This window comes from Berghia stephanieae, chromosome 4 (genome assembly GCF_034508935.2).
Source record: "Berghia stephanieae isolate SIO BIC M18660-M18661 chromosome 4, UCSD_Bste_1.3, whole genome shotgun sequence".
NCBI classification, from domain to species: domain Eukaryota; kingdom Metazoa; phylum Mollusca; class Gastropoda; order Nudibranchia; family Aeolidiidae; genus Berghia; species Berghia stephanieae.
This window is the reverse complement of record NC_088363.1, coordinates 26417593-26443406: the sequence shown is the minus strand read 5'-3', so window position 1 is coordinate 26443406 and position 25814 is coordinate 26417593. Positions and strand designations below refer to the sequence as shown.

Genomic DNA, 25814 nt, shown 5'->3' with positions numbered 1-25814 from the left:
TAGTTGAAGCTCATTTCACATGGTCAAAGACTCGACGAATGGAATTAATCTGCCAATTTCTAGATGTAAGGTTTAGACCTAGTTAATGTCCATTAAGAACACAGCTTATGGGAGTGTTGTCTCTATTATTTTTTGACATAATACCTATTAAAATTTTCCCCTGACTATGCAAAAGTCCCGGGTGAGTGTGTTTTTCTTCTTTTCTTTATTTTATTATCTTTTCGCCCCACCTCTTACACTTACAATTGGCTGGAACCACCTCTGTGAATGCAGTTCAACCATATCTAAATAAAAAAAAGACGGTCGTTTGTTTATTTTTTACGGCGCTTGGTCATATCAGCGCCAGGAAAAAATGGTCAAGAGGGTAAAGTTTAACATATAATTTAAAGGAGAAGGATGCTGAAAGATTCGATGCTATTGTCAATTAACGGACCTATTTGTTCCTTTGAAGACACCGAATGATCCCATCCTTGTTCATCTCAGTTGGAACATTTCTATTTTTGAGTACATTGAAAGGAAAAGATTCTTACAGCGCTTGCTGAAGATCTCAGATTGTTCCGATTAACCATTATATATGAAATTGAAAAAAACAAAACAAAAAAAAACAATCCGTCACAGACAGATTGTCTAATTAAACGGATGTTTCGATAAAGCGGCGTTCCAATGACCGGATTTGACTGTATTATAAAAATTATTGCTGTATTCGAGAGTGAGCTTTTATTATTTTATTTATTTATTTTTTTTTTTTGGTTCTCGAGGCAATTCGCACTGAAGGAACCGGTGAACATCAATGAAAATGCGGCAAATTCACGGAACATAAATAATAACTTCCGGTGTTCAGGATAGAGGATCCTCATCCTTCCACTCACCGAGTGAACGGTTTATTTCAGGATCAGAGTCTTGATCTCACGACCGAATGATCTTTGCTCTGTTTTTAGAAACTTAGATTTTCTTTCAAAAAGGGAGAGATACCCCTATTTCCAACTGACTTGCCATAATGGCTGCATCAAGCAGGAGGTAATAATCTTCTTCTTCTTCTAGGTTCCATGCCTGGTCCAGGCTTCGGATACTGCATGAATTATCTCTCTCCATTCCTCCCTGTCTCTTGCCTTTTCAAACAGCTCTTGGATTGTTAGGCTGGTGAAGCCCTTCAGTTGGTCTATGAGTGTTTTTCTTTGTCTCCCCCGGGCGCGTTTACCAGGTATTTTTCCACAACTTGCCAGGTATTCATTCTTATCTTTCCTTACTATGTGTCCGAAAAAGGATAGTTGTCGATCCACTATTAAGGGCATTAGTTTCCTTTGTTGGTATGTTTGTTTTAGCACTTCTTCGTTCGTTTTGTGTGCAGTATACGATATTCTCTGCATCCTTCTCAAGCACCACATTTCAAAAGCTTCAATGTTCTTTTGTGTTTTCTGCATTTGTAGTCCAGCTTTCGCATCCGTATAACAAGATTGGCCACACGTAGCACTTCAAGACTCGGAATCTAATCCCGAACGACATCTGTTTGTTTTTCAAAATGTTTCCAGGTCCATGAAGGCCTGTTTGGCTTGAGTTATTCTTGCTCGTATGTCTCGGTTACATCTTCCATCTGTTGTCACTATTGAACCTAGGTATTTAAAACTTTCTACGTTGGTAAGTTGCTCGCCGTGAATCGTTATATTGCAGGTGTTGTTGTTTTCGGGGTTTTTCTGTATTACCATGCATTCCGTTTTGGTGATATTCACTTCCATTCCCTTGGCTTCACTATCTACTACCACTTTGTCAACAATCTTTTGAAGTTGGATTTCTGATGTTGCAATGAGTACCGTATCGTCTGCGTATCTTATATTATTTATGTTGTGACCTCCCACTTTTATTCCCTCCATATTATTTATGCCCCTCATGATTGTTTCTTGGTATAGATTAAACAGATCTGGTGAGGCAACACACCCTTGACGGACTCCTTTCTTAATAGGAATGGAATTTCCTGTAGAGTTTCCGATTTTGATAGATGCCTGCTGGGTGTAGTATAATGTTTGCATGAGTCTGAGGTCTTTCTCATCAGCGCCAATGGAGTGCAGTTGTTTTAGTATTTCTTCGTGGCGTACTCTATCAAAAGCCATCATTAAATAAGAAAGTCAAGTCTCTTGTGACGAGTGTGAGTGTAGTGATGAGTGTGGATCTCTCGCAAACTCAACAAACTCAAAACTCAACAAAACTCACTGCAATGATGTGTTCGGCTGGTTTAGTTGTTCGAGCTCGAGCCTAGATAAGAAGATGTGAGGAATGAATTAAATGGGTCACGGCTAGAAATATTGCTGTAAAATATGCATAGCAATAGCAGCTAGAATAGAATAAGTAGGCAGTTTAGTGAGCAGCAGCAGTGGCAGTCAAATTTTGACCCAACTCGCCCATTTTGACCCAACTCGCCCATAGGAAAGTTGTGACCGAAAATTGCCGTTCGCATTTTGGGGGGTTCAATTAAAGATGCATAACTTCGTTATAAAGAGGAATATCGCAGATATTTTGATATCATTATTTTCGTCTTTCAATTTCCTTTTATGGTGCCAATTAAGGGAAAATCCATTAATAATTCCAGAAGTTATATGAAGTTAAAATTTGGCAATTTTCAAAGGCATTTATTTTTTTATTTACCGCGTGTGTTTTTAAAATTTAAACGCTTGTTTTTAGAATAACATCTAAACTTTATTCATGCCAAATTTCAGGGCTCTATATCGATGCGCAGACACCTTTTAACTCTGCGCCGAAATGCCTTGTTTACATTATCTTCTCATCATGGCTGCCGGAACGATATCCGATATTTTAAATTTAGTTATGTATTATGTTAAATGTAGTCCATAATATTTTCAGTACTATTATTTGCTATGTTTTTATTTTCAATACATACTTTCCAACTTTATTTATAGGCTTTTTATAGTTTTTGTTTTAAAAGTTCGTATATTTCTTCTCTTTGTGAAATCCGATATTAATAATATCGATATTTTAAAAATACCAATTGCTTTAATTTAATTTAATTTTACTTTGCCATCAAGTCATGAAGTTTCTTTCCCATATGTTTAGATATGTTTATCATTTGTATCCATATTCTAAAGGCCTTAGCCTTAATAATTATTATGGTAAGAAGTTCTATTACTATTAGTTTTGACACCCCCATATATTGAGAGAGAAGGGGGGAGGGGGTGGGGGGATAAAATTATATTAATTGTCAGTTCAAATGATGTAATAGCAATAAACCCAAAGTGGTTCAGCAGAAGTTTTTAAAGTATTAAAAGCCAGAACTTTCCTTCTAATTAGGTATAATAGGGAATCTGTTTCAATTTATTTGAACTTTTTCAATCTACCATTTTATTTATATGCAATTAAATTGCCATAGGTAAAAATAAACTCATTATGACATTACACAACATGTTTATATCTTTTCATTTAAATACTCTCAAACCATTTTTTATTCTCTATGTATTTATTAGAAGAGGGGAATTATTTGCAATTGTTTCAGTGAGATATTGGGGATAAATCCAAAAGTGATAGAGCAAATTGTTTCTTACATCTAGCCGAGTTTTTGATTATGTAACATTTGCGTCATATTATATAATAATGTGTTAATTTGAAATGTTTATCTTCCTCTTTATTAATGTAAATGCATTGTCCTCAATAAGACGAACATTTTGGTATACAATATATGATAAGAACTCCATATTGACTGTTTTAACCATTTTTTTAAACATCACGCGATTTCGGTCACAACTTTGCAATGGTAATTTTGGGGTAAAAATCGGTCTGAAATTTCAGACTTTGAACTGCCGTAACTACATTTCTAATCAAGATACAAACAAAATTCAAACTGTTTTGTAATCTGTGTTGCCAGCTCTTTCATATGACATTGGTTTCAAGTGTGTGAGGTACATTTAGAATTTCTATTAAACTCCCTAGAATAAGCTTTGCTTCCACTTCTACTTCTTCTACCTCTAGCAGTAGCAGTGCTTGCGCATTTCAGTTTCAGTGAGTGTCGAGTGTTGTTTTTTTTTTGTATTTTATTGGACTTGGAATAATGGAAAGCCCAAGCCTTTTACTTTATAACAGTGGTGGTAATCCTCCGAGGAATTCAAGGATTTTGTGATTTTCTTCGAAATGTTTCTCCGCAGGTTTTTGCAGTGTCAAACATTTTTCTACGAAAAGCACTCACTTGACTCACGGTAGATGGATGGGGAGACCTTCCATAAGCTACTACATGCCAAATATTCTTGTTCTAGTAGGGGGTTTGGGAGGGGGGAAACTTTTTTTCTTTTTTTTTTTTAAGTCTCCTCCCTCCCAAACCCCCTACACTAGAACTTCTAGTAGGGGGTTTGGGAGGGGGGAGACTTTAAAAAAAAGTTCCCCCCCCCTCCCAAACCCACTACTAGAACAAGAATACTTGGGATGTAGTAGCTTATGGAAGGTCTCCCGATTAATGAAAAAATCACCATTGAATTCATTGAATCGTCATGTCTTGGTCTTGGTGTCAAATTTTGACACTTGTGCTCAGACTCAGTGGCATAAATTTTGGTGACACTCGCATTTTTATGATGTCAGCCTAGACAGGTTGGCACCAAATGTCAAAAGTGACACAAGGCCAGTGATGTCCTTGGATGAATAGATGTTGAGTAGGGATTGAAAAAAAAGAAAGAATAGAAAATCAATTCATAACTCTCTCTCTCTCTCTCTCTCTCTCTCTCTCTCTCTCTCTCTCTCTCTCTCTCTCTCTCTCTCTATCTATCTATCTATCTTTTCTCCTACTCTCTCTCCCTTACCCATATTTCTCTCTCAACCACTCTTCTATCTTCCTTTTATGTTTTTAGAAGTCATCTTGTCATAGAAAGATAAAATATTACAATAACCAAGGGTGATGATCGACTCTGAAAGCAATTGTTGTGCATGATGTAAAGATTCTCATTATTTCATATGTATACTTAGGGATGAGTAATCATATCTCACTGCATTCTTACATCTTTGACTTAGGAATGAGTAATCATATCTCACTGCATTCTTACATCTTTGGTTACTTCAGATGGTTCCATCCAAACATCAGTGGACAACAGGCAGAGAAGCTGTTGATGGAAAAGGGACAAGACTGGAGTTTCTTAGCAAGACCTAGTAGCACAGAAGGTGCATACACATTATCCATCAGGTCTGTCATTACATTATATCACTGCTTTTAATGCAAAAATGTTTTTAAAAGTGGCTTAAGGTTTTAATTGAGAACCCTTTTTAACAAACGTGTTGGAAAATATGGCACTTTGTTTAAAAGTCAAATTTCAAGAAAGTTGCAGCTGAAGTTGCGTAATCTTTGTGAAGAACCTGAATATATAAGCATTGTCCTAGCCATTGAGCAACTGGGTAGTGTGCCTGACCAACAATCAGGAGGTATTGGGTTTGATCCCCTGTTTCAGAAGGCTGATTTTTTTATTTAAAAAGAAATTGATTTAATTTAATTTCTCTTGTTGCTTTGTCTGGCACTGTATTATTCAGACCTTTTCAGATTTTTATTTCACCCCTTTTTCCTTTCCCAGATTATTCACTTTCTTCATTTTCAAAGGTATTAGTTTTGGTAATTTTGGCTTCCTTTTTAAAATTTAATGAGTGTATTCTAGAAACCATTTGAGTGTTTCCCTTTTATATGGAGCTTTATTCTTATTTCTAGGTGAGACTTCTAGGTGAGACTTCTAGGTGAGACTTCTAGGTGATTCCAAGTCTAGCCCATTACACAAGCAATTGGGATCTACCTCCGTCCTTTCCTTGAGTGTCACAAACCTTGTTGAAGCTCTTAAAACAAAACATAAACGTTTTGGGTAGGGACTATTCGCTTGATGCTTGAGCAGCAGAAAAGTTTGAATAAATGTTTTTGAAGTAGTGTATTTTAATGTATAGTGGAATATTTTCTTGTAATTTTCATTTCAGACGCAATGGTGAGGTGACCCACATTAAGATCCAAAATACTGGGGACTCATTTGATCTCTATGGAGGAGAGACATTTGCAACCCTGTCAGAACTTGTAGGGTATTATATGGATAATCAAGAACAACTGAAAGAGAAAAATGGTGCAATAATTAAGTTGAAATATCCTATGGCATCAGTGGATCCAACTCCAGAAAGGTATAAGTTCTGTGGGGTGATGACTTACAATTATTTTTGGGTGGAGAAAGGTGTATTATTCAGAAGGTAGAACAACAATTATATATTTTTGTTATATATGTTGCTAAAACTCAGATACATTTGCTTCAAGAGCCTGGTACTTCAGATGGACAACTTATTAATTAAGATTTGTGTGTTTCAAAGCCTTACAAGTTTGCAAGAACAAGAAAATTTGAATGTCTGAATAATTGTTTAATATTATTTAAATAGGTCCAAGCCCCGTTTGATGTTTCTGTTGCTATTTAGCAATTAATGCTTATTTGTAACAATAATTCCTCATCAAATTTGAATTGTTTAGAATCAAATGCTAACCATTCTTTCTTTATGCCAAGTATTGGAAGGTCTAATACCATTTCATTGAAGACTAAGTTTTAATATTTTTTTTACCTAGCTTATTACCATAGTTACCAAAAGCATCATTATCATCCTTTTCATTTTTGACATTATCGTTATCATCATTATCCATCATCGTCATTGTTGTCAACATCGCTATCACTCCCACCAGTGCTATAATAATTACAAATCTATTTTCACACAATTTTGTTATCTATTCTCTATTGATTTATTTGGTGCAATTTTATTTTATGAATGTTTTTGTAAAAATTATATTTCCTATACTTTTATGGGCATATGTCAAGTTCATGGTGGGTGGAAAGTGTCAACTCACTGCTTTTCCTAAATATCTGGTGTCTTTTGTATTTGATATATTTCACCTTGCTATCACTGCAAAGGATACAGTCAGATGACTGTTTTGTAGTAGGAGATGATTATCTTTTTAATAATCATCTCTCCTTATTTATGATATGATGTAGGATTTAAAGCATCCGACTGTATGTTTGGGACCCGTGGTGGGACTTTTTAAGTAATCTTAGACAAGAGTCACAGATTACTCTTGGACTTATTTCTGTTCTCTGCTGGAATAAGTCCCCTTTGTCATATTATTCTAAGCACCTTGTGACGTTCAATAAATTTCCCATATTTTCCTTATCCCAGTGCTGAAGTGATCTGACTGAAAAGTTTGTAAGTACTATAAACCTAAAATCAATCAATTGTTTCTCTTGTTAGCTGCTTGTAAACCTAATTATTATAATTTATTTTTTTAAACAGATGGTTTCATGGCCATCTAAATGGAAGAGAAGCTGAACGACTGCTATTGGAAAAGGGAAAGAACTCCAGTTTTCTGGTCAGGGAGAGTCAGAGCAAACCTGGTGATTTTGTTATCTCTGTGCGGTGTGATGAACGAGTCACTCATGTCAAGATACGATGCCTAGTAAGATATGAAATCTGTATATAATTATATAAATTCTTTAAAACCAGTTTTAAAATGGAGTTATAATTATTTTGTTGTTGTTGATTTTCTTTTTGTTGTTTTATTTTTTAAAATGCTAAGTCTTCTGAAGCAAAGTGTTTCATCCAGCTTTTAGTCAGAACTGAAGCAAGTGGATATGAATTGTCAAACTATTTTATTAAAGTAACTGTTGAATAATATGGGGACAATGTGAAGTTGCTTATCAATGGCACCGTTTCACCAAGTCCTGTTACGAAATTTGCCAAATGATTTGATACAGACCACTTATTTTTGACAAACATGTAATTTGTAAACGTAAAGTATATTCCAATGAAATTCAGTTCACAAAATTTTTTAAATTGAAATTTGTCTAAATTGGGATATGAGCGGGAAATTGGTAAAAAGAAAATTTATTTATTTTTACTCACAATGAGTCTTTCCAGATTCAGACCTGCTTACTCCATGGCACATTAAAAAAATTTAATACATATCTTATATTTATTTTAAAAATATGTTTTTTTGGGTATGGTAATGAATACCGATTGTCTTAAGACATTAGGCAATTCACCCTTTTCGTGTATGACATTAAATGCTTTTGTCAGAATGTCTATTTCTAGATCGTCGAGGGCGTCAATCAATTCTATTGAGAAACTATCTTTTCCTACCGCTTTCCCCTTTTTCATCTCTTTGCAAGCAGCTTCTACTTCTTCTCGTATAATCTGGGGACCTGTGTTCGCAGTAGAGATTTCTTTATCCAAGCACGTCCCTCTTTTGTCATCCGCATATAGATTTTTTATGTATACTGCCCAATGTTCCAAAATTTCGTTGTTGTCGATAAGTATATTACCGTTTGTGTCTTTATCACATTCTCTTGCCATGGCTGGTCGTTTTCCACATAGATCTTGTATTGACTGGCACGTTATCCTCGGAATATACTTTTAGTGTTCTCAGATAGTATTGATACTTTCACTATTTGTTAAAAATATTGTTTTAATTAAAAATACAATTAAATCAACATCTTTAATTGGAAGGTTTTCAATCAGAAAATCAATTGCTTATATAGATTAAACATAACAATGATTGTTTCCCTTTATTGATTTATGAAAAATAAAAATTCAATCCCTTTAAAACAGACATCTTGATCTGATTCAAGCTTTTATAATGGTTTAGGTTCAAGAGAAATAAGTATACTCCAATTTTAGGTGTGTTTATATTGTCAAAGTAAAGAGGTAGGAATTCTCCAATATTTAGAGTTTTATTTTACTATAACTACTATTATAGTGTACTACTTAAAGACCATTATGTTGCATGAAAGGAAATATATATGCAATCGCCTACTGCTTAGCCAATCTCCCTAATTTTTACCCTATAACGCCCTCTCAAGTGGTGTACCAGGTTGGCAGTTATGCATTTCTAAACATCCTAAGTTATTTCATTTATTTTGCAATTGTGCTTGTGCATTGGTCCTAATCAAAGTTGAGGCAGTTGAATTCTTTATTTTGTCTGTTCTGAAATTTTGATCTCATTGTGGAAAGTATTATTTCATAACGATTCAAATGTGCTGGACTCCCAAAGTGGGCAGGGAGGTACATACTGTGTCTTCTATCCCCTTATACCTGTTTTCCAACATGCTTTCTGTCTTTGTCTTGGAATAAGATTACTTGGTTTTGTCTTGGCCCTTGCCGGAGTCTTCCCCTCATCCCGGGCCAAATGGGTGTTCCTTATTTTATTTTTGAAAAGTTGGCAGCTATGTATGTGTATATATATATATATATATATATATATATATATATATATATATTATATATATATATATATATATATATATATATATATATATATATATATATATATATATATATATATTTACAAAAAAAAAATTTTAATATTTTTTTTTTTTTGTGGAGGGAATTTACAGATGTCTTGTGTGCTGCACATTAAAAGAAAGAAGTTTTTAATATTTGACACTTTTACTTTTCTTTTTACAGGGCAATCAGTATGATGTTGGTGGTGGTGACACCTTTCCATCCCTGTCTGAATTAGTGGAACACTACAAGAAGATTCCTATGGTGGAGACATCTGGGACTGTGGTTTACATCAAACATGTATGCCAAGATATTTGATAATAATAATAATATATGGTTTTTAAAAAGCGCTTTACCCTGTATCTCAACAAGCTCAAAGCCCTTAATAGTAATGTGACAACTTTCACTCAAACATACAGCCACTCAAACATTCAGTATGAAACCAAGCAATATAATTCTACAGTTACATATTAAAAAGAAACGTTTTAAGATGTTTTTTAAAAGAATTCTGCATCATTACTGTCTCTGATATATCTTGGAAGGGAGTTCCTGATAAGGAGTGCCAAATATTCAAGCACATGTTCACCAATTTTGTGAGTCATTTTTGGCTTCACAAGAATATGATTATCAGACTTTGATCTCAGATTTCTGGCTGGAATGTAGAATTTAATGTCATTAATGCATCCAGGACAATCTGTGTTCAGTGATTTAAAAACAATAGTAGAGATCTTACATTCTATACATTTTTCAACGTGAAACCAGTGTTCTCTAAGCAAACTCGATGCAGATTGATTCCTCCTCTTTCTATAAATAAGCCTGGCAGCATCATTCTGGGCTCCCTGAAGGGATTTTATTTTGTCTTTATTTATAAAAGAGAGAGAATTGCAATAATCTAGCTTTGACAGGATTAGAAAATTAATTAACAAGGCCGAGATGTCTCTTGTAATGAGATGTCTAACACTAGTATTTTTCTCATTTCCATGTACATTAACCTTATGATATGATTTACTAGGCTGGTTAAAGACAAATCTGAATCAATAAATACACCCAAATTTCAAACAACCTCAGCAGTTTCAATTACACTATTTCCTAAAACGATTGATTCTCATTCTACATTTTTAAGTATTGCTGGCCTAATGATAAATATTATTTCACTTTTACTATTGTTAAGTTTTAATCTGTTCAGTTCCATCCAAGTTTTCAATTTACCAAAGCAAGATTGGAAGTGTTCAATTAAAAGATGTAAAATGGTCTTTGGTTGCTGATATAAAGATTTGACTATCGTCTGCATAAAATTGGTAATTTAGATTAAAATCAGAAAATATTGATCCAAGGGCTCTCAGAGGATGATCAGATAATTTGACATTTTTAACCACAACAATCTGTTGATGATTCGTTAAATAAGATTCGAACCATTCAGCGCCAATCCTTGATACCAAAAAGACGTTCGATTAGATTCAACAGAATGTTGTGGTCAATCGCATCAAATGCAGCTGATAAGTTCAACATACATAAAATGTTTGCCTTATTTTTATCAGCATTTAAAATCAAATTATTTACTACCCTTAACAGCGCTGTCTCTGTGCTATGGTTTTCCCTATAAGCTGATTGAAATGGCTCATATAGATCATTTAATTTTAAATGTAAATTTAATTGGTGAAGAACTGCTTTTTCCAAGATTTTGGAAATAAAGGGAAGATTTAAAAGGGGTCTGTAGTTTTCAACAAAACAAGAGGGGACGATACCAGTTTGCAGTGACTGATTGATTATTTCAGTTATTGATGGAATAAGCTTGTCAATGCAAGAATTTAAAAGCGATGTTGGAAGGGGATCTAGCTCACTGGATTTATTTGGGGCTGTCATAATTAGGTTCATTATACATTTCATTGTTTTCTCTTTTCTTCTTTAAAGATTTTTAAAACTCAATCAAGAGGATTACTTAAAAACTTCTAAGCCAGTGGTGTATTTTTTTCCTGTTACTGAAATTAATATTTCCTTGTTGGTCTGGTAATCCTCCTAGCTCCTCCTTCCCATCTCACGAGGGAGGTCAACTCATTCTATTTCTTATATATCTATTGTCCCATTCCATGTATGGGGCTGTGTTTTCTTAACATTCACAACAGGAATACTCCAGTACTAAAACTTATGAAAAACTATGGAAAGATTTCATTTTCATCTGTTTCTCTAGCTTGAATAATAATAATTAATTGAAAAACTGACAGTCTAGAACCATTAGAATAGCAGAAATAGTTTCTCAAAGGTTCCAAACAGAGTGGACAAAATTGATACTTTGTCATACTTTTAAGACAATTTGAATAGCTATATATCTATTATAATTTTGATGACAGATGGCGTTTTTTGGTTTTTCTATCTTTATTCAACCCAGAGAAACTGATGAAAATGAGTTTTTTTCATGTTTTCCTAAATATCTTAATTATGTGGCGAATTTTCTGAAAACATCCTTTTCACAACCTCATATCTCAGATTTTTTTTTTTTTTCTGCGAGAGTCAGTATATTTTGTCTTCTGCATTGCCTCACATAACTGATGTTTGTTAGGAAACATGAAGTGTTTCCTGTATGGCAGGGATCCTAAACTCAGATTGATTTTTGTTGGGGATCTTCCATATCTTTCTCTTCTGCGTGATGCTTGCTTTGATGAACCCCAAATGTGTGATCTCTCTGTTTCATTTCTAGGCTTTGATATGATTTAAAAGAAAATACTGCAAACATTGAAATTTCTTAAAGCAAACGGACAACATCTACAGTTTTTGTAATGATGTAGAAAGTATTTTTGTATATTTGTTAAATGAAAGAGACTAACTTAAAAAAAAAAAAATTACTCCTCAATTCTTTATCCTCAGCCTTTGTATAATAGTCGTGTGATGGCATCATCATTAGAAAATCGTATCAAACAGCTCCAGTTAGAGGATGATGAAGGTCACAAGACTAGCACAGCATTCCATGAAGGCTTTTGGGGAGAATTTCATGTGAGTAGGCTATTATATGGTGTTGCAGTCCCTGGTTGAGGGTTAGATTTGATGTGCAAATGAATAAATAGATTGATTTGATGTTGCTGGGTGGGGATCCTGACCTCCCATAGCGGGCAGGGAGGTACATACTGTGTCTTCTATCCCCTTATATCTGTTTTCCAACATGCTTTCTGTCTTTGTCTTGGAATGAGGTTACTTGGTTTTGTCCTGGTCCTGGTTGGAGACCTGGCTGGGAGGGAAACAGTCAAATGTATGTATAGTTAAGAGTTTTGGGAGATGATATTTTTTTCCTTGTAAATCATCTCTCTGTTATGTATCGTTATTTTTTATTTTTAATATATGATTTGTAACCATTTGAGTGTATTCCTCTTGGGATCCTGTGCTGGTGTCTGGGTGAAACTTTTAGGTAACCTCAAACTAAGTAATTTGATAGTGTGCTCTTGGAATCTACATCTGTTTCATATTTGAACCAATTCCCCTTTGTCTTACCTTTTCTTGTGTGGTTTAATTATAATTCTAGAACTTTTTACTATCCAATTTTATTCCTTTTTACTGGAGCTGATATGACCTTAATGTGTTGCAAGCGCCGTAAAACCCTTAAAAAAAAAAAAAAATAAAAGATTTGATGTTGATTAAGTAACCATTGATTTGTTTGCATTGTCTATTTGTTACTGTGCAATTAACACATACTTTCAAACATGTCGTTACATCTGTTTATCATTTTTCTGAGGCCACTTGTGAAAAAGATAGATCTCACCATGTGTTTTGTCTAAAGGATGCGTTATGACTTTTTTAGAACTTTATTCTACTTTATTCTTTATTCGTTTTAACAGCACTACATTCTTGTATTATAGTCATTTTTTATTTTCTGTATTAAGACAATTGCTGTTTTCATTGAGCCCACTCTCTTTACATATAAAGAGCCCTGTTTAAATTTTCTGACAGTTTTTTTTTTTACTGACAGAGGGATAAGGTAGTTGGATGTGTGTGTGGATTCTGGTACTGCCATTGGACAACACCAACGCTAACTAGAATCCTGTCTGTTGCACCATGAAAATGAATGTGGTGAAAATAAATTGATTAATCAGGGTTGAGTTCACAATACCTTAGAATTATTTTCAGCCCCCTTCAAGATTTGGTTGCTTGTTTAATATACATCAAGCAGAAATTTCTCCGTCATAGACCAGGAATGGTTTCTCTGGATTATTTCACCACTGTAGGGCTATTTATAGTGTAGGGAACCGATTTAGTCCCAACCAAACATGTGTTTTGTTTATGCTAGATATCTCTATGACTCGGGTAGGTGTAAATAAAATAGAAAAATGTTTGGAGTAATTTGAATATAATCAAGAGCTAAAGAACAATTACATCTTGCAATTTTTCGTTGCTAGGAGGGTTTATGTCTTCTCACCCCTTAAATTGGTTATGCCCCCCCCCCCCCCCTCCCCCCATATCACCAGCAATTCTTTGTCTTGAATGAGACTATAAAGGGGGAACAAATGTGTTTGAATGGTTTTTAAGAATTAGTTTGGTTCATAAGATAAAGTGAATTGGCCTTAGATTTCCATTTATTTTCTTTCCTTCAGCAACTACAACAATCAGAATTTACTGGAATGAAGTTCCAGAGAGAAAAAGGGAGCAAACCAGAGAATAAGTCTAAAAACCGATACAAAAACATCTTACCATGTAAGTTATTTCTTATTTGTTACTCTGTTTCACATGACATAAACTAGGATTAACTCTTGCTCCATAAACTGCTTACTCAAGGGAGGATTTCAACTGTTTTTAATACCCCCAAGTATACTTTCCAAGTATTTATCTTTTTATAAGAAGTGGTCAACAATGAAGATGCATGCATAATGTACCAATAAGAGCACTAGATATTTATATAAACAGACCATTGAGATTATCCCTATTGATTTTGTAATAGTCTTACCTCAGTATCATCTCAACAAAACAAAAATTCATTCAATTTAAATGACATTGTTCTCTTTTAAAACACAGATGACTATACCCGAGTTGTTCTTATGGATGGCAGTGAGGAAATAGGCACTGATTATATAAATGCTAACCACATCACATGGGTAAGTATAATAATCACGTCTTTTAAGGTAGTGATCTCCGTAAAAGTGGGTTGAAATCTTACATGTTAACTTGATAGAAATTTTTTAATTTCTTGAAATTATCAAAATTTTCCCCCCAAAATACATATTTTATGTTTGTGCTGATAGTAGCCTATGATATTGAGATAACATTAAGATGCTTATGTAGCCAATTGTTTAACATATCTTTTCCATTAAAGCATTGTTACTTTTTTTTTTTCAAATACTGTTTGAAATGATGTATGAGAGGTCATCTGGAGGCATAGGGCAATTGATCAAATTAGAGTAAAGGATTGGTCAGTGAAATTAATGATTATACTTTGCAAGTGTTTGTAATAGCAGTAAACATTTGGGTACCATTTTTCATTTTTCTATTTGCAGACTGACGAAGACATAACACCAGTAGAACCCAAACGTCACTATATTGCATCACAAGCTCCTCTGACTTCAACAATGTTGGATTTCTATAGAATGATTTGGCAAGAGAAAGTGAGGGTTATTGTTAACCTTGCTCGAATTACTGAAAGAGGAAAAGTAAGTTTTTATATTTTGATTTTTATAAATTTTAGTCTAACCGACCGTTTCCTTTCTCTCATGACAGTGCTGATACTCTCACTCATTGTCAACTTTTATCTTTTTGATAACAACAGATTCATATTTGGACTTTTTAAAAAACAAATGGGTTATCCCTTATTTTAAAAAGGTTTTTGAAAAAGTTACTTTTACAACATTAAAAAGATATTTATATTAGACCTGTTTTTTTGTTTTTATTTTGTTACGATTTTAACGTTTAGCATGAAACAATGACGTTGTATGGTGAACAAATCCAGGCTTAGACTTTTTTTAAAAGCAAGAGAGAATAAACGAATGAGTTTTGAAAGATAGTGTGATAAGCTTCTTGTCCTTAAAACCATCAGTTTACTCTAGAAGTTTTATGAATTAAAAAAAAAATAGAGATTCAGTTTAATATTTGGCTTGATTTGTCAAGATAATTGATAAAGATATTTTCTATCAAATGAATGTGATGTTTTTTTCTCCTTCCCATCTTTTAAGGTTCAAATAAATATTTATTGGCCAACGCTGGAAGAAAACCATGAAAAGCTTTTTGTTTTTGAAGGTCCTTCTAGCAATGATGGGAAGAAAAAGTTCATATGTCAATATCGAGTCAAGCTAATAAATGAGTCATCAGACAAGACTTTTGTTCGCAGGGAAATGATACTCACTAAAGAAGATAAAAATGGAAAGGTAAATAATTAGCTTATGGTTGTAAATTGATTATATATGACTGGAGCTGTATTGTTTCTGTGGATAATAGTTCCTTTATCATTTTCATTTAATGCCTTGAAATGATGGTTACACAATCATTAGTCAATTCAATGCTTGTATTCCTCATTACAGAGAGGCATATGACCCTATGAATGCAAAGTACTTTATTAACTACACTAAAAACATAAAATTTATAAGGACTTTTGACAGAGATTGGGGGTCCCAACAGCTCAGTTGGTATTGCTGTCAATTCACATGCAATAGACTGAAATCGATCCTGGGTGAAATCAAGATTTATTTTCTGTTCACCCAGCAGTGGTTTGGTAGCTGTGTCTCTTAGATGACAAAAAGTACTTTGTGATAGACAAGTATCCCATCCAAAGGGTAGCAAGCAATTGCTAATGTCCATTTCATGCTGTAGAAACTGGGATAAAATACAGCTCCATTGGCTCTGAAGGACTAGTGACAGATGAATAAATTTGATTTACTATCTCATTCACCAGTCAATAGAAGAACCACGTAACATCTACCAGTTTCACTATATGGTGTGGCCGGATTACAACGTACCAGATGATCCTGGATCCATGATAGACTTTCTTGAACTCATCAACAACCAGCTGGAGTCCTTGCCCGAACCTGGACCTGTCATTGTACATTGCAGGTTTGTAGAATGGATTTAGACTACAAGGTTGTGATTTGATTATACATTTTTTTCTATTGAATAATGTTGAAAGCTGAATAATACATCATTTTGAGAACACAGCCATTAACAGAGTAGAAAACAGCAGATCGAGACATTTTGTGCCAAGGAGATAGGTAAGGTTAGGTAAAACATCATGATTAAAAGTTTAAGAGTATTGATTTAAAGGAATGAAACAATTTGAGGCCGATTTGTATTAACTTTAATTTGTGTCAGTTTGGAACAATGATATTATGGAATTATTTTTAATTCACTATTTTAAAAGAATGTTTATCATTGTTTGAAAATTGTAATTATTTCTCTATTTACACCACACCATTAATATATCTAATATTTTGTCATATGCGGGTAGTACAGTATTCAATTACCTTAAACTCTTATAAACATCAAAGGCAAAATCAAGATTTAAAAAAAAATTATTTTCACAGTGCTGGTATTGGGAGGACTGGAACTCTCATTGTTACCGATATGTTGATAGCTCAAGTCAAGGCTTATGGTAAATAAAACATGTTTTATATTCAAACGAATTTAAAAGTTCTTTTTTATCTGTTATTTTGATAAGGCAGGAAGTGTAATTAGTAATGTCTTTAAATTTGTGAAGAGTGTATTCATCGTGGTACTTAATTGCTAATTTAATAGTTCTTTTTATCTGCTATTGTGGTAAAGGAGGAAGTGTAATGAGTAATGTCTTTTTAATTTGTCATGAGTGTTCTTGATTGCTTGTTTAAGTGGCTCTTATAAGTATATAACAGCTGCGTATCTGGCTTTTCTAAAGTCACTGCCATATACCAGGAAGAAAATATCTTGCCATGATATAGACAAGAATAGACAAGTAGTGATCCCATTATTCAATTAATAGCTTATGTAGCTCTTTCTCTTTATACAGATATCATTTAATTAAGTCAGTCAGTTTGGGATACAGCTAATTAAGAATATATTTCCTTTGACTATGCCAATAGTGCCTGAACGTTTTGATGGATTGTAAAATGGTTTGGCATAGTTATGAGGAAATTTGTTGGAAATAAGTTTAACACATTTGTCAAGCATGAGTTACCTCCCCCCCCCCCCCCCCCCCCCCAACCTTTTAGCTGCCGATAATGACGTTGATTGATGTCACTATAAGTGAAATGAAAAAGAGAAAGGTCATTCAATCTCTGTATCATGAAGGAATTGTAAAGTCCAATGAATTTTATGAAAGATCAAATATTTCCCGTTCAACTGCATGTTAAGTTGTTAAAGGCATGTTTGAGGTTGAAGATTCTCATCACAATGTCACTGTGTTCTCATGTTTCCATGAGTAATGGCAAGGCTTGTTTTGAACATTTCTGATATTTCTCTCCCTACCATGACACTTCAAGATCCAAACCTACTGACTTGCTGGATGTATTTGTTATTGTACCTCTACCTGTCATGTCTTCAAATTCTCTCACTACCGTCAGCAAATGGCAATTTAATTTGGCTCTCATCTGTAATTAGTATAATTCTCAATTGAGATGAAAAGCAATGCACTTTATCTACAACTGTCCCTATCATTCCCGCTTTACTCAAAACTCTTGAAATTGAAGAATAATGGCAGTTCAAATTATTGGCAATTTTTCTTATGGTCATTCTGCCAATTTGCATACCTATCGCTTTCAGCCGATATTCATTTGTAACATGTTGAAAATTCACTGTGAAGTAAAATTTGAAATTTCAAATACATATGAGACAAAGGTTTGATAGATTTTACTGTAAACAAAATTTTATGGTATAATTATGATGTCGGTTTATTATGGTGTTGATTTGTATTTGCAATTTGATGGAGTTTAACATTTATGCAAATCACTTTAAAGCCTTAGTTTTAGTCTTTAAAAAAAGATAAAAAAATTTGGGGGTTCCTTGATAAATGATCTACTACATCATAATGTACATAGATATCATTTGAAAATTCATATCAATGAAAGGCCAATATCCAAATCGTTAATCTGGTTTTGGTTTCATCAAGATAGTTTAACTCTATAAGTTTCAAATTTATCTTTTTCACTGCAAAACATTTGTCACTCAGTATTAAAACAAAGCATTTTGCAAGAGAATAATACAGCTTGTTGTAATTATCACTTATGAACTTTACAACTGTTCATTCTGAACTTAATTATGTCATCAAGGACAATGTAATCATTGGCATTTTTTTTGGGTCTATGATGACAATAAGAAGTATAAAGCAATGTTTCTTGATGACTAAGAGAAAAATATATTTCCATTTATCAACTTTTCTTTTGGTGTTATCTTTTTAGTTCACTGCCTCATAGTTTTAATTTTTTATTAATTTTTTTTTTTTAAGGTTTTGACTGTGATATTGATATCTTCAAGACCATTCTTATGGTACGTGCTCAGCGTTCAGGACTGGTCCAGACACAAAGTCAGTACCAGTTTGTCTACCTAGCAGTACAGAGGTACATGGAAGTGGAGAGGCAACGGCAGATAGCAGTGCAGGTAAGGTGGATATGACCCAGATACAAGGTTGAGTACTAAGCTATTCTACCTCATCTGTGATCTGCTTGGCCTAAGTGCTTGCTAATTTGGTATAACAGATTTCTCTTTAAAAATATAACTCTAAAAGCCCACTTTTCAAAATTGATTTGGCTTAAATGCCTCAATGAAGACAAGTTTGGATAGTGTCTTGGGGAAATAGAATCTTTGTCAGTATCATACGATAGCATCATTTCTGGGTGGGGTTCTTGACCTTCCATGGTGGGCAGGGAGGCATTTACTGTGTCTTCTGTCACCCTATATCTATATTCCAACATGCTTTCTGTATTTTTCTCGGAATGAGATTACTCGGTTTTGTCCTGGCCCTGGCCAGTTACCTGGATGGGAGGGAAACAGTCAAATTTATAGTTGGAGTTTTGGGCGTTGATATATTTTGTCTTGTAAATCATCTCTCTGTTATGCACTTATTATTTTTTGAGTGTGTCCATAGTGGGGAGCTGTGCCAGTATGAGACATTTAGGTGATCTCAAACTAAGCACACTGACAGTTTGCTCTTAAAATCTATATTTGTTCCGTATTTGAACAGATTCCCCTTTGTCTTAGTTTTTCTTGGGTGCTTTAATGGTAATTCAAGAATTTTTAAACTGTCCTATTTTCTTCCTTTCTACTTGTGCTGATATGACCTAAATGTTTTGAAATCACTGTAAAAACCCTTAAACAAACAAAAAAACCTCAAAAAACAAAGCATAATTTTTGGGGGAGCGTTCATTTATAATTAGACTGTCCAGAGCTTTATGTTTAGTATTTTCCTAAACATATTGGTGCCACATCTCTTGAGATATATTTTTTTTTTCCTTTCAAGGGGAGCGGGGCGAGAGGAGGAAAGTATTTGAGCATTATGTAGAGGGTTAACAAAGCCTATAATGATTTTATTAAAAATAAAAAAAGAGTAAAGGTGGTGTTTTGCAAAAGCTAGGTTTTCCGTAAGATTTTGAAAGTTTATCTTTGGATTTTTCAGACTGGTGGAGGCAGAGAATACACGAATATTAAGTATGCAACTGGTGCTGTAGAGGCTGCAAAGAGGGCCAAGGTACCTCCTGTACCACCCCTGCCCAAGTCATCAGTCAGGAAGAGAGAACCCAAGTAATGATATTAATTATACTCATGGTAGTTGTATCAGTTATGGTAACAGCGGTTTTAATATGATGGTAATAGAAAAAGTAAAAAATAAAATAAAATTCCCTTTATTCATCCCATAGGGGAAATTTGTCTCTAGGGCCTATTCCAAGGGAAGACTAGATTAACCCAGGCTTCAGCCACAGTGCAGCGCCACAAATTGAGCTAGGGTGAGGTGGCTTGCTCAAGGCCACACAGCTCAGCGGCGGGTGATCGAACTCAGTACCTTTTGGGTACGAAGCAATTACAGGTCCGATATTTTTAATTCTACATATGGACTCAGTCAAAGTATCATTGAAATGACATTTTTCACCCATATACACTGTCGGAATCCATTATAATCCAAATTATTTTTTTCCTGCTATAAAAATGTTTGATTTCTTTTGATCATATTAGACCTGTAAATTCTCAGTCAATTAACTGAAATCAGTCAATTTGTCAAATTCAAATATTTAAAAAAAGGAAAGAAAGAAATAAATAAATAAAAAAAAGAAAGAATTCACAAATCGTAGTCCATGACCGTAAAGTAATTAGGAGTGTTCCACAGCGCTACGCATAGCTCATGGGGACCGTTTATATTAACGATGTATATATTGCCAAGACTAAGCGACGCTTTTTATAAAAGGTGTGTCTGAACACTTCCCTGGATATTTTCACACATCCTTCGTTAAATTATTTTTTCACTTTCCAAACCCGTTGTGATCCCAACTGTAGCCAATTTTAACTGAGCCACCGAGCGATAAATTTCACTGTTTCATCTAAGCCAAAATTGACCACATTTACCTGGCGAGTCTCAAAACTATGATAAAGTAAATTGCGAATGCCGGAAGTCCGTTATGTAGACACCTTCAAATCGAAAGTTAGGATAGATTGCTACACGCACATTTCGATTGCCTCACGTTGTAAACAAACTGGTTGACCGTTTCTTCACTGATTGAGTCAATAAGATTATAAGGAACAATGGTAAGTAGCTTAATTAATTCCCGTGCAAACCAGGACGTTCTCTGCCATTGTTTTGCTCAAGCCCAAGCGAGCTTGCTGTTTTGTGGCGATTTACCTTCATTTCGATTCTCGCTACGCCTGCCGAAGTTTCTTCTTGATAATTCACTTCTACTTAATAATTCAGTGTATTGGCCTGAAGTCATATTTATTTAAGTTTTTTTTCTTCTGTCATTTACTGATTGAAAATCAAGTTTGCTCATTGCTACATTATTCTAATGTTCTCACAATGGCTGAGCTGTTCGTGGATCGCAATTCAATTCAGACTTGTCGAGCATCGACATCGATAAAGATGTGAGGAATAAATTCAATTGGTCATGGCTAGAAGTTAAAGATGATAATGGTGATTATTTTTCTGACTATGTCAAAAAAATTCCAGAGGCAGGAATATGACTTTGATGAAGTCATCTTTACCTATATGAATGACATGCTTATTTAGCATTCCTTCTACATCAAATTATGGCAGTCATACTTCCAGTAAGAAATAACACCCACTATTTTAATATATTTTATTTATCACTCTGCTCTCCAATGGTGCCCTTATTTTTAAAAAAATAATTGAATCTTCAGTTTGTCGAAGAGTTTCAGTCAATTTTTATAGAGCTCATTTACAGGTCTATCATATGCAAGATTAACATTATATTGATTTTGTACTTGCTTTATAAAAATTTCTTTTTTTTTTGCAATGCGAGTGCTTTTTTAGGATGTCCGATTGCTCACTTTGCGGAAAACTTGACTCACAAGGAAACTGCAATTTTTCAAACCCCCATAGTATCAGTTGGATGATGGTACTTTAGACTTGTAAATTCTCAGTCAATTAACTGAAATTAGTCAATTTGTCAAATTCTAATATTTAAAAAAGGAAAGCAAGAAATAGGAAAAAAAAGAAGAAAGAATTCGTGAAACATAGTTGAGTGACTTGCATATTTGGCATTTCTTCTACTTCTGCAAGGCACTTATTTAATAGTAATACATTGTCTCTTATCTCTTTCCTTTCATATACTGCACTCATTTATTTAAAAATCATGTCTGTGGTTTGTTGAAAATTTTCAGTCAATTTTTGTACAGCTCATTTTTGCACCAGTTTTGTCTAATTAATATTGTCATATACTTTGGCAAAAGAGAAAAGTGAAAAAAAAAACAACAAAAACAAACTCATTTTACCTGTTTTATTTATTCTATCTTTTTCTTTTTTCTCACTTTTCACATGCAAAGAAACTGATGGAACACTAACATTTTCTCGTATTAAAATTGAAGTAAAAGTCTTTGTTGTTATTCCAGGCCATCAGCATCTGACGACCACTCCCAACAGTACCAGAATATCAACTCTGTTGACGGAATACACTGAGAGAAGCAACATAACCAGATGCAGTCTATCAGGATTAACTTGGCTTGCAAAAAGAATAGTCCAAGTCATTTGCTTCTTCATCGCCAGTTGTCATTATTCAAGAAAACAATTATTACTAACTAAATGGCAATATTTATGATGACAATGCAATCACCTATTTTTTTGAAAATGGCGTCCACTGTATGAGTATTTAATTATTTATAAAACTTTACTACTTGTTTCCTAATATCATATATTTAGTAATATTGCAAGTATACTTTTGATTGATCAGCATCATCAGTGATTCCAGGATCGTTTTAAAGAGCTTGAACCTGAGCACAGTAATTTGGGGATACAACTAGATTCAGTTACTTTTAACTTTGCAACTCGTTTTATTACTTTTTGTTCATAACACTGTTCCATCCCTAATTTATGACAATTTAAGCACACACATATTCAGATTTGCTAACTATATCATTTCTAAAGGGATTCTCAATCCATTATTATTTTTTATTTTTTAAACTGCAAAAATGTAATTTTCTGAAGCACCAAAACCTATTTGGAGTTGTTTCTATGTGATTTAGAATTATAAACATCATATTAGTGGTACTTGTTGACTAAAGTCTTATGCCATGACTTGTATAGGAATTTGGAGCAGTTGGCAGGTCTGTATTCTTTTTCTTTAAGTTATATTGTCTTTTCTTTTTTTTCTTTTCTTCATTTATATATAATGTCACTATCAATTCAGTATTATAAAATATTAAATATGGATAGTTGCACAATTATTTGCTCTGCTGATTTTGTGACTAGAAATAATATGTATCATGTAGAATAATTGTTACTTATATATTATTTAACAGATGCTATATTTTTGTCACTTTGTATTTTTTTCACAGTGAAATATGAATAAATGCTCATAACTAATAATATTGAAGATTCATACAATTACGCCGCTTTCTTGTAAATGAAATTATATTGAATTCAAGATCACGTCCATGAAAATCACTGATTCGCTCAATACGTTGCAAACCCTAATTCGTCAATTTTTCTAAAAATAGAGGAGGGAAACCAGAGCATTTTACTAGCAAAAGCAAAATTTATTTGAAAGTTGTTCAAATTGCCTGGCGAGGTACTTGGACTCTATCAACCCACATTCTATAATCATTTATAATGATATAATTTAGAAAAAAAACCCATTTTGATAGGAATTCATATTCCCTTACCATAGTTTTTTAAATAAATGGCGCATGTTTTTTCTTCTTTTTCTCTGCTGTTCCTCAATGCACAGCTGCAAAAATTTGTATGAGCCTCTGAATCAGTTTGTCTTAATTAAAAAAATATTTTTTTCATGAATTTTAAAACAGTAGGACAGGATCTCACTTATTACAGCTGTATAAAAATCGATAACTGATAAGGATTGGAACTCATGGATGATTTACAGAATCAAAATTATGAATTTTCTGCTTATCCATTTTGGAGGAATTTGTTAAAATGGAATGATCGGTTAATTGAAACTTATATAATATACATACAATATCCGAATATGAAGGAATGAGTGGCTATCCATAACTATCGGACACATCTACATTTTATAACTGTCAATATACATTTCTGATGAATACAAATAAAAGTGAACATCACACGGTTCCAACATTATTTTAATTTCAAAACTTTGAGAAATAGCTTGTGTTAATATCAAAGAGGATTACATAAATTTAATGTCAACTGGTCAAAAGTAGAAATTCATCAATTTATGATACAGTGTTTCCACAAATATGTACATGTGTTCAATAACATCATCTAACAGTAACAATAACAAGGAAATACTGGGCACATCAGTCATCACATTCTGTAAGAGAACCTGTGAGTCTCAGGGTTGATTGTGAAATTCCAATTCCATTCCCGTCCTTTCTAATGGCTTATCAATAGATACAAGTAGACTTTTGTTCACAGTTTTACGAGAGTAGAACTGAGAGAGATTCTGTATCGTATCATTTAAGAGTTTATAGGTTTTTAAAAAAACCTTTAAGTGCTGCGTTAAATGTTCATGCATAGATACATCATAAATTCAAAATTGGATGCAACCTACAAAAGTTGTAACTTAATAACAGTTAAAGCGCGTTTTTATTCAGAAACTAGTATGGTATAAAGCGGGTGGTTGGATGGGAGCATCACCCTTGAATCATATACCTATGATGTTCGCATGGGTGTACGATCTGATAGTGATGTCGTTTCTTCTTCTCTTTACTAGCCTATCCTGCTTCTTTGGTTTGTGATTGTATTTTTGACAGGGGATATTTTTTTTCCTGTAAATCCTCTGCCTGTTTGTTCTTGGTTATTTATAATTTAGCTTATGATATCTTTAGGTTATGATTTTGATTGACATTTGTACTATTTTTGTTAGATTGCTTGTTTTTTTGTTTCAGCGGTCTCTCATATAACCTCAATTGTGTTGGAAGAGACCTAAAGCAACAAACAAACAAAAAAAAAACAGAAACTAGTATGACATGAACTCATAATTACTAGCCAGAACTACCGTGTCCGCACAAGATTTTTTTTGACAAACGATGAATTCATCTCTTACTTTGTGGTGCATAACTTGTTTACATTTTTTACAGTGTAAAATCTCGAATTTTATTACAGCGGTTTTAAAGTACTTTTTCATAGGTCTTAAAGAAGAAAACTTTTTTGATATGGCATCAATACGGTCCAAAATCTTTATTCAGTTAAGAGAAATTGATTCTGAGGTTGACACAAAATTTTACAATTTTTGATAGAGGGGCAGCTGAGAAAAACTAGAAAAACATGTGCTATTAATAAAAAATCTGACTATAGTTGGATAATTTATTTTTGTTAGGTTAAATAAAAATACGTTAACAAAATAAATAAAAATCTGTCCCAAAAAATATAAACAGCAAGAATCATCCCATTAAAGCGGCTGTCCCAATTAAGTGACGTCCCCAATACCAGTTTGGACTATTTTACTGTGGTGCACACGATCAAAAGCTTTGACATAGTCAATAAAACAGGCATATACATCTTGTTGAACTTCAATGAGTTTATGCAGAAAATTGCTTCTCGAGTTCTGATGTGTGATCTAAAGCCAAATTGTTTATCCCCAATTTCACTCCCATACACCTAACTAAAAACTTTGTGTGGATGATACATTACATTGAGATATGGGCTTTATTTATTGATATATAAAGTATAACTACTTACTTAGACTTATCGCATTTCGCATCTTAATTGTCCGATTTGGGACGCCTTGGCTGCTCCTTTGGTTTGCTGTGTAAAGTATAAAGGCACAATCAAATGTTTTAAAACAACAATTTATAGAATGACAATTTCTCTGGTTCTAATTCGTGGCTAGGCATGAGATAACCTCTTTAAGATCACATTCACTATTTTTATTATTATTGTTGTTATTATATTATTATATTATTATTATTATTATTATTATTATTATTATTATTTATTATTCATTATTTATTATTATTCATTATTTATTATTCATTATTTC

At 33.5% G+C, this 25814-nt stretch overlaps 1 protein-coding gene across 4 annotated transcripts; it reads left to right on the top strand.

Moving 5' to 3' along the window:
* The first annotated feature begins 822 nt into the window (after positions 1–822).
* Positions 823–25200, top strand: LOC144970324 (tyrosine-protein phosphatase non-receptor type 11-like). 4 transcript variants are annotated; one of them, XR_013644934.1, is made up of 16 exons: positions 823–1017; positions 5048–5167; positions 5938–6132; positions 7279–7441; positions 9448–9564; positions 12127–12252; positions 13842–13941; positions 14260–14339; positions 14739–14891; positions 15411–15602; positions 16127–16284; positions 16752–16819; positions 18644–18795; positions 19811–19935; positions 22249–24390; positions 24446–25200. XR_013644934.1 is itself a non-coding variant. In XM_078909841.1 (15 exons), exons 1-15 carry the CDS (start codon positions 998–1000, stop codon positions 22313–22315), a joined length of 1836 nt encoding a protein of 611 aa, XP_078765967.1. In that variant the 5' UTR covers positions 823–997; the 3' UTR covers positions 22316–25200. The 4 variants fall into 4 exon arrangements, 1 of the variants encoding a protein (XP_078765967.1); XR_013644935.1 differs by having other exon boundaries at positions 22249–24432; positions 24796–25200; XR_013644933.1 differs by having other exon boundaries at positions 22225–24432; positions 24796–25200.
* The last annotated feature ends 614 nt before the right edge of the window (positions 25201–25814 follow it).

Coding starts and splice junctions, on each gene's coding strand:
- LOC144970324 (XM_078909841.1), top strand. CDS start 998: ATGGCTGCATCAAGCAGGAG. Junction 9,565..12,126: donor CTGTGGTTTACATCAAACAT/GTATGCCAAGAT, acceptor CTTTATCCTCAG/CCTTTGTATAATAGTCGTGT. Junction 13,942..14,259: donor ATACAAAAACATCTTACCAT/GTAAGTTATTTC, acceptor TTTAAAACACAG/ATGACTATACCCGAGTTGTT.